This window comes from Anoplopoma fimbria, chromosome 3 (genome assembly GCF_027596085.1).
Source record: "Anoplopoma fimbria isolate UVic2021 breed Golden Eagle Sablefish chromosome 3, Afim_UVic_2022, whole genome shotgun sequence".
NCBI lineage: Eukaryota > Metazoa > Chordata > Actinopteri > Perciformes > Anoplopomatidae > Anoplopoma > Anoplopoma fimbria.
In genome coordinates this window covers 5,133,810-5,146,139 of record NC_072451.1, presented here as the reverse complement: position 1 = coordinate 5,146,139, position 12,330 = coordinate 5,133,810, and the positions used below count along the sequence as shown (strand labels likewise).

General features: G+C 40.3%; 1 protein-coding gene across 1 annotated transcript in view; it reads right to left on the bottom strand.

Annotated features, from left to right (window-relative positions):
* The window catches only part of kirrel1b (kirre like nephrin family adhesion molecule 1b), a 73,971-nt gene that overhangs the window by 22,688 nt on the left and 38,953 nt on the right, over positions 1-12,330 (bottom strand). The window contains 3 exon segments of the mRNA XM_054596856.1: positions 160-317; positions 1,202-1,351; positions 6,677-6,826. Of these exon segments, the coding sequence (XP_054452831.1) occupies positions 160-317; positions 1,202-1,351; positions 6,677-6,826 (458 nt within the window).

Genomic DNA, 12,330 nt, shown 5'->3' with positions numbered 1-12,330 from the left:
TACAAACTCTTTCGTAGGCATTCGAGATTTTACACATCTCATTTTGGTGTAATAATCTCTCCATGGTTTTATGTGGGTTTTATGTTGCATGACTTGCACACATGTGCTGCTCGCTATTATCTGCATGTGTGCCTCGGTGTGTGTGTGTGTGTGAGTCACCGTGGACTGGACGGCCCCCTCAACAGCGACTCCATCCTTGGTCCACTGGATGTGCGCTGCAGGCTTGGCCCCGCGGGTCACACAGGTCAAGTTGTACGGATTCCCGGCCATCAGTAGGAGCTCCGGGGACCCATCAACCACCGGGTCCTCAGGGGGGACTGGAGGAGAGACACGCACAAATCCAAGCTTTAAAAAGGACACATTTATGCAAGTGTGCACTCGTGCATACGGACATACATGTATATTTATATATACATAGAGAAAATACTGTCCAACTAGGCAGATTTAAAATAGAAGAGTGTGAATTAGTTCAACTCAACCCTTTGGATTTCCTCAAAAAGGATGATCATACTAATAACACGGCTGTGTTCCTTAAATGTTCCCATTTTAAAAATACAGTACGTGACTTTCTTCATACAACAGCAACATCAAATGTTAAACTCATGAGGAAGTTTACATCATGTTGTTATATCCAAAAATGCTGTCCTGCAGATTCCTCAAGAGGTTTTATCTTCTCAACCTTGAACCTTTTTGCTGTTTTTAGTCTCTAAATCCCTTCAAGTTTTCTTGTTTCTTCATGCACAATCAAAAGCAACTTCCTTCTAAATATAAGGTTATGGCTAAAGTTAAGAGGAGGCACAGTTAATGCCTTGCTCAAGCGCCATGTGGTTTTCTATGAACTTTCTCTTTCTGCAGCCTCACTCAAATCTGTGATCTTTCCAACACAAACGAAACTCATGGATGCAAAATTCTCAGGGAAACAGAAATAAAACCCTATAGATTTATTGCAAGAATGACGCATCAAACATAGTCAATAGTATAGAGCCAGATGAACATGTGTGCGTCTAAATCGATCGTGCACTTTTAACCACACTGCTCATCCATAAAGGCGCCTCTGAGTGTAAAGCTACCTCTCTCTCTTTGATCTGATAATCTTCTCTGGTCTCCTTGGTATGAAACGGTCTTTTATTCAAACTGTGGTGGTTAAAAGAAAAATGTATCAGAAAGAAATGGTCACTGTATCTGCAGCCAGTTCACTTACTGAGTACATTGAGTTTGGCCCTCCTGGAGCGCAGGGCGGCCTCCGTGGCCTGACACTCGTACAGAGAGTCATCAGACAGCTCAGCATTGGAGATCTCCAGGTTGTACTGGCCGATGTCCAGAGCCCTCAGCACACGATACCTGGGCCAGGCTGCAGGAGACACACAGTCAGGTTTACAGTTAAATGGATGGAGAGACATCCAGTAAATCACTTTCTCACTCCCGAACATGTTGGGAGTTTCTGTTATAGTTCCACTGTGAGTCATGCACGTTTATTTGCAGGTCAGAATAGCTTGACGAGTTTAGAGTTTTACTTCTGGAATGTAATTTAAAAATAGTGGTACCACCCGGAAAACATGACCTGCTTTTTTAAAAATGATTGCTGGCATGAGGAAAGAGGCCCATTACGCGTTGCTATTACAGTCATGAGTCATCTTAATAGCAATGCCTTCACAAACGATCTGTGTCGGAAAATAATATCATATATAGTTCAGAAACGCTGAGTGATAAGTTGCAGGTAGTAACACTGGAAAGAATCTGCTCGTCTGGTAAACTAGATGAAAATGGAAATTCACAGGTGAAAGAAAGCTCCCGGTTCACATTTTAGAGCTGGCATTTTTTTCCCTTTCCATCATATTTTTTGTTATGAAGAATGTCTTAAAATCTGTGGGAACCCGGTTTAATTGACATTTATTAATTTTAACTTTAACTGTCCCAAATCTACAATTTCTGCCAGTTTAGGCTGGAAAAGTATGGTTCATTGAATATGCAAAGGCTTTTCGTTAATTCAAAAGGTTTCTTTCCATTTTAATTAATAATCCCTCAAACACATGGTGAATAGGTTTTGATAAAAAAAAAGTAGTCCCTATGAAAACTGTTGATTGTCTTCTGTGGATTATCCACAGTTATGCTTTTTATGGAAAGTGATGTTGCTTTTACATTTTTTAGATGTTTTTTTTCAGTCTGTGAGTTGCACAAATATCATTCTGCATTGAATCCCAGCCTGGGCTAATAAAACCAAACTATCTAGATCGACAGATAACACTAATGGGAAATGAGGATATGTTTCTGTACTTTTGTGAGCCGTTGTATCATGTTGTTTTTCAGTTTAAGGAACACAAACAATAGGAAAAGGAACATAAAACCTTCTACATCCACTCGTCATCTTCTTTTATTCAATGTCAGTGACTGCATTTCTGTCCTCTGCTCATGTTGTTTACAACATAACTCAGATATAAAAGCTCTTATGAAACGGCTAAAAGCTCAATCACAATTGCATTACACCAATCAGAGACTGAGAGCAGCAAATGGGATGTTGAATTTATGTGAAAATGTCAAAGCTTTTTATCATAATATGCAGATAGCATTTAGCATTATTAGCGTTCATTTCAGAGGTTTTGAAGACCTTTTTTTGCATTAACCAGAGTCTCTGGACATCATGATACGTCCTTTGCACAAACAACACAGAGGAAGGTAATGAATGCAGGAGCACTCGCACACGCAGAGATAAACAGCTGAAGGGTTTTTGCACAAAAACTGATCAAACATCGCCACATATACATGATGCAATGACTCCATATCAGTTTTCTGTAAGATACACAAACTGCAGAACTACAGGCAGTGCCGTTCCAATTACAACACCCCCCTTTTCTCTCTGTTTGAACCCCTCGCCTCTCAGACAAAGACATAATTGAGCGTGACGTCCCACTAGGGGGCACTCATTGATCCTCCGTGGCCAATCCTAACATGACATCATGGATTCAGATGGCAAAGGCAGGCAAGCAAGCAAGCAAGCAGGCAGGCAGTTGGGGTGCGTGGAGGAGGAAGGAGGGAATGGTGGGGGGGACAAAAGTATTAGTGGAGATTACATCATCCACTCCAGCACCTCGCAGCATAGCAACCACAGAGGTGAAAGCACCCCGGGGAGAAGGAGAAGAAGAAGAAGGAGGAGGATGAGGAGGAGGAGGAGGTTGAGGACGAACAATAAACCGCCACTAATGCCTGCAGGTAATGAGTACATGTGTGTTTTAGCTATTTGCATAGATACGTGTAAACATGATACACACATGTGTGTGTAAATGTGTATATACTTAAAGGATTTCCAATAAATTTCATGTATTCCATATTCACATGCACAACTACGTGATGTAAAAAAAAACACAGATCTCCTGCGTGTGTGTGGGTGTGCAAACTGCAGGTATGAATTTAATCTGCCCTCCCACACCATCATCAACAGCTGTATACAACATGCAGGGCACCTGACATTACACGTCATGTTTCATGCACCAACAACACCCCCTTTTTCGATCAGAATGAACTCATTCGATTTTTCTGTGCAGATGTTAACAACCCACAGACTTTGCTCCATACATTGACATGACCTCTTGTTTATACTGCGAACATGAGAAGCAAAAGATTGAGACGGTATCCGTCAAGGATGAGGGGAGGAATGGCAGCGCAGACAACTTAAGGATAAATAATGGACGGAAGGGAGTGATGGATGGCTGAGGAGCAGAGGAAGAGAGACAGAGAGGACAACATGTTTATCAAACGCCGGTGTGTTTATCATCGGAACCATGCTCGCAAAAAGGCTGCAAGGACAAAGAGAGCATTACCCACACAAAGAGAGAGGGAAGAAGAAGGGAGGAGAGGAGAGGAAGGGAAATGAAAAGCAATAAAAAGGGGGTCTGGGAAATACATAAAGCAAGTGATGATGGAGTCTGAAGTCTGAAAGATGGAGGAGCAGGAAATAAGAGAAGGGCGGGGGTGGGGGGGGGGGGGGAGTCGTGCTGACCTTTACTGAACCTGTGAATAAAATTGAGTTGAACACAAGATTCACATCACTTGTCAGATTATCACTTGAGTGGCTGTGTGTGTGTGTGTGTGTGTGTGTGTGTGTGTGTGTGTGTGTGTGTGTGTGTGTGTGTGTGTGTGTGTGTGTGTGTGTGTGTGTGTGTGTGTGTGTGTGTGAGTGTGTGGGTGACTGGATGTGTGTGAAGCGAATGTACTTTTTTAATCCTTAATAATGTTACATTTTGTTGAGTATATTATTAGAATTTTTTCATTAAAGTAAATATCTGTGACATTTTCATATATAAGTAAAAAAAAAAAAAAAGTATCCTTTAGCAGCCAGTTAATTTAAACTATGGTTTCATGCGGATAAGAAAAAATAAGTTTTTAATAAGTTTTTCTTCAGGAAAATAAAGAATAGTTTGGAAAAGAAACACTTTATATTCATGAAGTTGGAGTTTGAGTCCCCGAAGTGTCACCGACAGAAACTTCATCTGCACCAAAACAAAATCTAAGAACCAAGATGTCATAGTCCTGTCACAGTTTGATTGACATGAAGAGCAGAAACATCACAGCAATGCGACTTACTGTAGCATCAAAGATATGAGATGCCATTGATGAATAAAATATTCATCCAGTCATGGAAAAACATAAAAAAACTAAATAAAGAATATAAAAAGGGGATCTCAAAGGTTATCTTTTGATAAGCAGGTGTTGTTTACCTCTCGTATGCTACTTGTTAGATCACACATTTATCCAATTGATCACTACTACCCGTATGTTGCAACATTTAAGTGATGTGCACATTTATGCATCAATAAATACCATATCTCCAACCATATCTTATAAAAAAATGCTGAAATGGGCCATAATGCATAATGAGTACTTTGATTTTTAAGCTAATACGTGTTGACGTTTACTTGTATTGAGTAATTTTACACGGTGTTACTACTACTTTTATAACAGTAAGTAAAATATCTGAGTACTTTCTCCATCAGTAGTTCTAAAACACATAATCTGTTCAAAATCAAGTTTATAATCAAGTCTCAAATCCCTGAGTGAGTAACAGGTTCATACTCTGTTGTCCTCTATGACGGTAAATTAGCTTTAGCACGATGAAGCATGGGTAGAGGTGGTGTCAGGTGTTGAGTTCTATGCAGTGCTCAAAGTGATAAAACAATAATAGGTATGTTTTAACATGATGAAGCTACAGTTGGTGACTTAAATTAGTTGTAACTATTTGTCATATTTTCTCAAACTGTCACTATTTTTTGACAGATGATCTGTGAAAAAATAAGGTACCTCTTCCTCCTTTTAGTGCCTTTAATGACATTTGCAAGATTCCACCGCAACCGAAGAAGAACAACCAATCAGAGCCGAGGAGTCTCTACATCACAGCTGTCAATCACTGCTTGTGAATCTCTTTAACTCCTATCAAACTTTTAAACTACACAGCGGTGCTCAAATTGGAATCAAGATTCTGTTACTGCTTTGCCTCAAATGTTAGCGGAAAACATATTCTAGTAAAATGAGAAAATGTAAAATCCCCCGGCTGGCATGTTGAAAACAGTCGAGCCAAAACCAAGCCCAGCTAAACAAGAGGACAATAAAACATGTTTTTCTAAAAACACTTGAGGCGACAAAAAGGCAATACAGTAACAGAATCTTGGTTCACATTTATTGCAGCTGCCAACCACTAAATACAGATAAAATGGTCAAACTACTGTGGAGACTTATCGGCTCTGAAGGTTGTTTTTCGGAAAGGAACAGTGGAATTTAGGTGGATTTTGTCTCATGTGCTACTATCAGGATAGTTTGAGCAAATATGACAAAAATATATTTCAATGAACGTTATGAACTGGAGCTCTGAAGAGGGCCTCAAAAGATCATCCTTGGAGTTTCTCAATTCTATTTCAGAGACGTGTTTTTCATCTTCCAACAGATAAAAGCCCGAAGGATGATTTTCATTCCAAAATATTTGGCCGGAATGTATCATGGTCAAAGAGTAAGAGCTGTCAGCAGCTGCTGTCCTACGGTCAATACCAGCATTCAGTAAGTCACAATGGTCAAAAGCTTGTTTAAATATTTTGTCAAAATCTGGGTGAAGGTCAGTAGAGAATGAGATTTTTTCATTTTTTTCTTCTTCTTCTTCTCCCGGACTTTTATTCCGGCATTTCTTAGTTTCCTTCGACCGTCTCCTGAATGCTGAAAAAACCATCTTCTCTTTCTTTTTTGGCTCTGACCCTTTGACCTCCCCTGCATGTGACGATTCCCCATCTCTGAACAAGAAGTGTATTCTACTGTTGGACCCACAGTAAGTCATACTGGATGTGCGTGTCGGCTTAAAATGTAAATGGGAATGTGCGTCTGCTTTTGTCAGCAGTGTGAGGGATTTTCTCTAATTCAGCATGATATACAGGACTCATTTTTGCCCAGATTGTCACTCACACGCTTCTTGGCTCTTAACTCTCGCTCTGTTCAGTGTTCATTCCCCTAATGTTAAAAAAACCCTCCACTTTTCAACCGTAATAGCTTTTGTCAGGGCTCTTACAGTCAAAACTGAACCGAAACCGTGGCTGAGTTATTCCCCTTCTGCACTTGACTTTGATCCCTGCAGCTTGGTGAAACTGCAAGATTTTTTTTTTTTGCTTTCAATCTCCCACTATTTCCATTTCCCCTTCCTCACCTCGGAGGCCCTCGCCGACGCCGAGCGCCAGTCCGTCCTTGGTCCACTGGACGATGCCGCTGTAGTTGAAGACCAGGCAGGACAGCACCACCCGTTCTCCCAGTACCACCGACTGGTCCGCGGGCTCCTGAGAGAAGCGAATGCACCACACTGCAACAGAGGGACAGAGAGGGAAATCAATTTTAAGTTCCTTTCATTGTGGCCTGGCCATGAGCTGCCATCTTTTACTGCACTGTATCGAGCCACGCAGTCTCTCTCCGGTCTTATCGACTTGTGCTTCTTCATACGCCGGCTGTTGAGGTGATTTGTCACGTGTCTTAATTGTGTATATGCTGTTTTTATTGTCCTTGTTTTATTATGAGTTTTTAACTGTGACTGTGTTTTAATATAAACCCAGTCTGTGAGGGAAATTTGTCTTACGGGACGGCGAGGTTTTGAAATGATTTGCCTGAATTAATGCACAAATACATCGGCGGAGTGGAGGGACAAAGGAAAATTCACAGATTTTATGTCATAAAATCATTTTAATCATTTCTCTTTTTAACTGGACCCAAAGCTCAATTGCTCACATTTGCATATTTGCCATTCCTCTGCGCCTTCTGCCTCTGTTTTGTCTCTTTCTTGCCCCTTGTTCAAGTTTTCCCTGGACTTTACTGAGGCTTATGTGTGTCTCTGCGTGGGAACTGTTAGTGAAAGTGTATGTGTGTGTGTGTGTGTGTGTGTGTGTGTGTGTGTGCCTGCATAGATGTTTAAGTGAGCTTGTGTTGCAAGAACATCATTGCCAAGCTGTGATACACAGCCTGCTCTTTTTCATCACACAGTACAAAGGATTCTGCTTACACACACACATTTCCTCCAGCCAAATAAGCCTTTTGGCTATTGCAGTGCCGCTAAAATACACGGATATAAAAAACTACAAGTGTAGCGCTGGCATACATTAACGCTCTCGCATAAAGAGAAAAAGTGTCAGGTGAGGAGGCGAGGAGGCGAGGCACCAACCCCAGCGCTGTTTTCAGCTGTTTGCATCATCAGGTAAAATTGTTTCATATTCCACAGAAAGTCTTGCGAGAAGGCGCGTTAATTAAGGCAGAGAGGGGAGGCTGGGGTGCCTTAGATGACACATGCACACGCACGTGCACGAGCACACAGGCAAACACACTGAATCTCGCACAAACAGACGCCCCTGCACACATGCAGCATTGAATCTCACCCAATGTGTGTGCTCCTCACTGAGTCACGCACATTGAGTCACACAGCTGAGGATACATCAAGGCACACATACACACTCTTACATGTATGCACACACACACACACACACACACACACACACACACACACACACACACGCACACACACACACGCAAAGACACACTACCACAGAGTTGGTGTTTGTCTTCCCGTGGGCTATTCTGTTCTTGGATCATGGTTAAAACAATCCTATTAGCTAATTAAGGCATAACTGGTTAATAAAGCCGGCCGTGGCTCTGAGGGACACGTCTCAGTAGGATTGAACCACAAAGGTCCAAACAACAGGGAGATTTACTGATTTGTCAGGAGGATTACACCACCTGTCATGTGATTTGGGCGGAAGGCTCCTTTATTGAAGACGAGAATCTTCACACTTCCCGAGAGGCACTTTGATGTTTCATCAACTTTCCTTTTGAATACTGAATCAAGAAGACAACTGCTGTGACTGTGAGCTGATCGTTGTTCTTCCCTTTTGAAGTTTAAGGGAGAATCCGCCTCCAAACACTGAACAATTGCCTTTTTCTGGTTGCGTTTTTTTTTCTTCTTCTTTTTTTTTTTGAAGTCAAACATAAAGCAGATGATGTAAAGTTGAAATACAGACGTATTGAAGTTTTGCAGATTTCTTTTTTCAGCTCGCTCAAACATTTGCAAAATCTATCTGGTTTTGTGTTGAGCAAGTGTTTCTGTGATGGGAATGACCTGAAAGGCTACTAATCAGCATTACTCAGAATGGTGTATTATTTTCTATACTTGTCTTGTTTTTGCCTCAATGTGTTTAATCAACAGACAGACTGTCCTTAATGAAGCAAGTTTTGATCTTAATGTTGAGACACTTTTATGATATCGATACAAGCTTTTGAATGACAATTTGAAAGGAGCGTTGTGAAGTTAACGTTAAGAGTAATTTCACGTTTAGCTACTATGATTTATTGATTGGTAAAGTTATCTCCAGATGACCTGTGAAGATACAAGAAATCTCCCGGAATAGAATTTTCTGAATTTTTTTACACTTCTTAGGTGCAAAATAATCACAAGTCAGTCTGTAAAAGTGTTATAGTTTTACTACTCAAGGGCTGAAGTTACAGACCGCACAAATTGTGTCATTTTTGAATAAAGTTGAAGTGTTTCTGCAAAGGTTATTATTAACAGACGCCACCGTCATGATGTTAGACATTTTGATTGTACAGTGGTGAATGTTTCATTATTTGTCTGCTTCTTTTTATGTTGTAATATTCTGTTTGTTAGAATTTAATTCAAACAACAAAGATGACTGAAAATCTCACTCTTTTATGTCTCCTCAAATGTGTCACAATGCACAGTAATGATATGACCCTGCGAGTGATTCTGGCTCGCAGGGTCATAGAAGAATCTTCCTCTGGGGATCAGGTCAGTTAACTCAAAGAACATATTTTTTCTTTACTAATGCTCTTGCTCTGAATCCTTGAAGATAACGTGATTATCTTCCATTCAGACATATATGCTCATATGTATTCCTTTTTTAGTTTTTTTGCCGATTTCTGTGTATACGTCTTTTAATTTGTGTAACCCAGATTTTTGAGGGCTATAAAACATTACTTTTGGTGTCAACTCACCAAATTAAAGAGTGATGACTTCTCATTAGAGCCGACACTTTGCACTGATGTTTTAACAGTCAAAGATAGTCTATCTTCTACTAAATTAAATTCCTATACAACTGAGCTGCATTCTCAATCAAGTTTTGAGGAAAAAGTGTTTCCTCCTTTATCAGGTTCCCACATGATGTAACGTAGTAAATTGAAACAAAACAAAAAAAAACAAAATCTATTTGGTTATGTTGAGGCAACCAAACTACTCAGTTAAGTTTAGTGAAACATCATGGTTTAGCTTAAAATAATTACCTTTGTTATGTTATTTCATTCACAGAGGGATATTAAAATAACATTGACTTTTAGTTTCACACATCTCCAACTACCCACCATGACCTCCTCCCTGCACAGACTTGTTCGGACTATGGTAAGAATTGTATTTGTGATATGTCAAGAACTAACATTATCCTGGGGAAAACACGTTTCCCTGGAAACATAATTGACCGTGCAGTTTTGTTACATTAGAATGTAATTTGTTGCCGGCCTCTCCATATTTCCAGCCCCACTCTACTGCAGAGTGCATTCAAACAAAGGCCAAAGTGCTCCACAATCACTGCTCAAACAAAAGAAAATGTTCTTCAAATACTTATAAACAGAGCAAGGAGAACAGTTCTGTTAAAGGTTTTTATGTAGTAAGTCATAACAGTTAAAACGCTGATCTTGTTCGACCTTCAACTTTGGCCCCAAATAATAAAATTTAAAAGTCAAATAGGGCCTCAATAGACCAAAATGCAATGTACTTACAAGACATTTTCAGGGAATGATATAAATGGTGTATCACTTCTACCACATTTAACTAGCACAATGAGATCAACGGCAGAAGGGCAGATCCTCTAATTACATATACAAACTGCATATGCAAGCAGAATGTCCTAAATGTATTTAATTTATTCATAATAAGTCAGACAAGATGAAGGAGCCAAAATGTTAATTTAAACTTCCTTAAACCCGACAGAAAAAATCTGTCTGCATGCTTCTCTCGTTCATCTTCAGGAGTCAAAGACAAACTGAAAAAATGGAAGCTGCTGCTGATTCTTTTTTGAGAAGATGAAGATGGAGCTTCTGGGACGTGATGCGCTGCTGACATGAGTGATTTACATGTGGGTCATGTTATGCATGATTTATGCAAAATTAACAGCTATTACGAGTAAGGGCCCTCTTCTTCGTGTACAACTCTGTACAGAACAACGCATGGTCTCCTGGGAAAGACTGCGGCGTGTGTGTTATTGTGTGTGTGTGAGAGAGAGAGAGAGAGAGAGAGAGAGAGAGAGAGAGAGAGAGAGAAAGTGACAGAAAGACATAAAGGAGGAGACGGAGAACATTTTTGTTTGTGTGTCATGATATTTGAGTGGATGTGTGTGTATTAATCTGTGTTTATGAGTATGCGGGTATATATTTGTGTGTGTGTGTGTGTGTGTGTGTGTGTGTGTGTGTGTGTGTGTGTGTGTGTGTGTGTGTGTGTGTGTGTGTGTGGCCTGTCAGCCTGCAGCAGGGATTCAAATCGCGGAGGAGAGAGCCGCACTGACAGAGAACAGAGATGTAATTAACCCTACGGGATACCCATCCTCCTCCTCCTCCTCCTCCTCCCCCCCAAACACACACACACACACACACACACACACACACACACACACACACACACACTCATATTCCTTGTCTATCTCCTCTGCCATGTGCTCACCTCTTCTCTCTTTCTCCCTTGCCTCCTTCACTTTCTTTCGGTTTCTTTCATATTTGTCTGTCTCTCCTCCTTTGTCTCTCTTTTTCTTCTCTCGTCTTGTCTAACTTTGTTTATCCTTTTCTTTTTGCCTTTTTTCAAATAAGCACATCATCTTTTTTCTGTCTTTTACCATCCCTTTGCTTTTCCTCTCTCCATATTTTCTCCCCTCTCTAGTCCTCCAGCATCTCCCGCTCTCTCTCCTCCTTCTTCTTTAATGTATCTCTCCATATATTTTAATATGTTTCTATTATTTAACTTCTTCTCACCTGTCTTACATCTTCCCCTACGTCTGCAGATGTTTCTGTCTCTCTTTTCCCAGCCTCCTTCCTCCTCCTCCTGTCTTTCTTCCTCTTCATCTTTCTGCCTTGCATCATTATCCTGAGGGATGCTGTTAGGTATATCTTATCTTCCTCTCTCTCCCTTTCATTGCATAATGACCCAGTGGTACAATAGACTTCACAATAACAGCCCCAGTGTCCAAACATATTATCTTTTATGTATTTAATATATTTTATTCACGCCGTCCTCTCTATTCCATTTAAACTCTCAACATTTAAGTATTAAGTATACATATCTTTTAAAAGACATTTCTACATTTTACATTAAACATGAGCTGAAGTATTCGGTGAAAAAATGTTAACTATCTTGGAAAAGATGAGATGAACTAGAAACTAGAAACTGTAAGTTAAATCCTGGGTGACTAACAAAGCTTAATAGTGAATATGATTTTGACAGTCACGTCATGTTTTTAAAGTCTAACTTGACATCAGTTTAGTCGTACATTCTCAGGCAGTTGGAAAGTCAGAAGATCACCAGTGTCATTGAGATTCATTCATTCAGATCTGTACCAAAATTCCCAGCAATCCATCCTCTTGGAGAAACCAACCCGTTCTCACCACACATTTGTCAAACTCTGCAGCTTGGTCAGTGGCCCTTGGCGTCAGATACTGTCTGTATGAGACGCACCAGGCTTTCAACTAACTCCAATGTAAACACAGTCGCGTCAGTAATAGATGGTCGGAGCTTATTTTGCAGTGTTAAGAGCGAGAAAGTCCACTTAG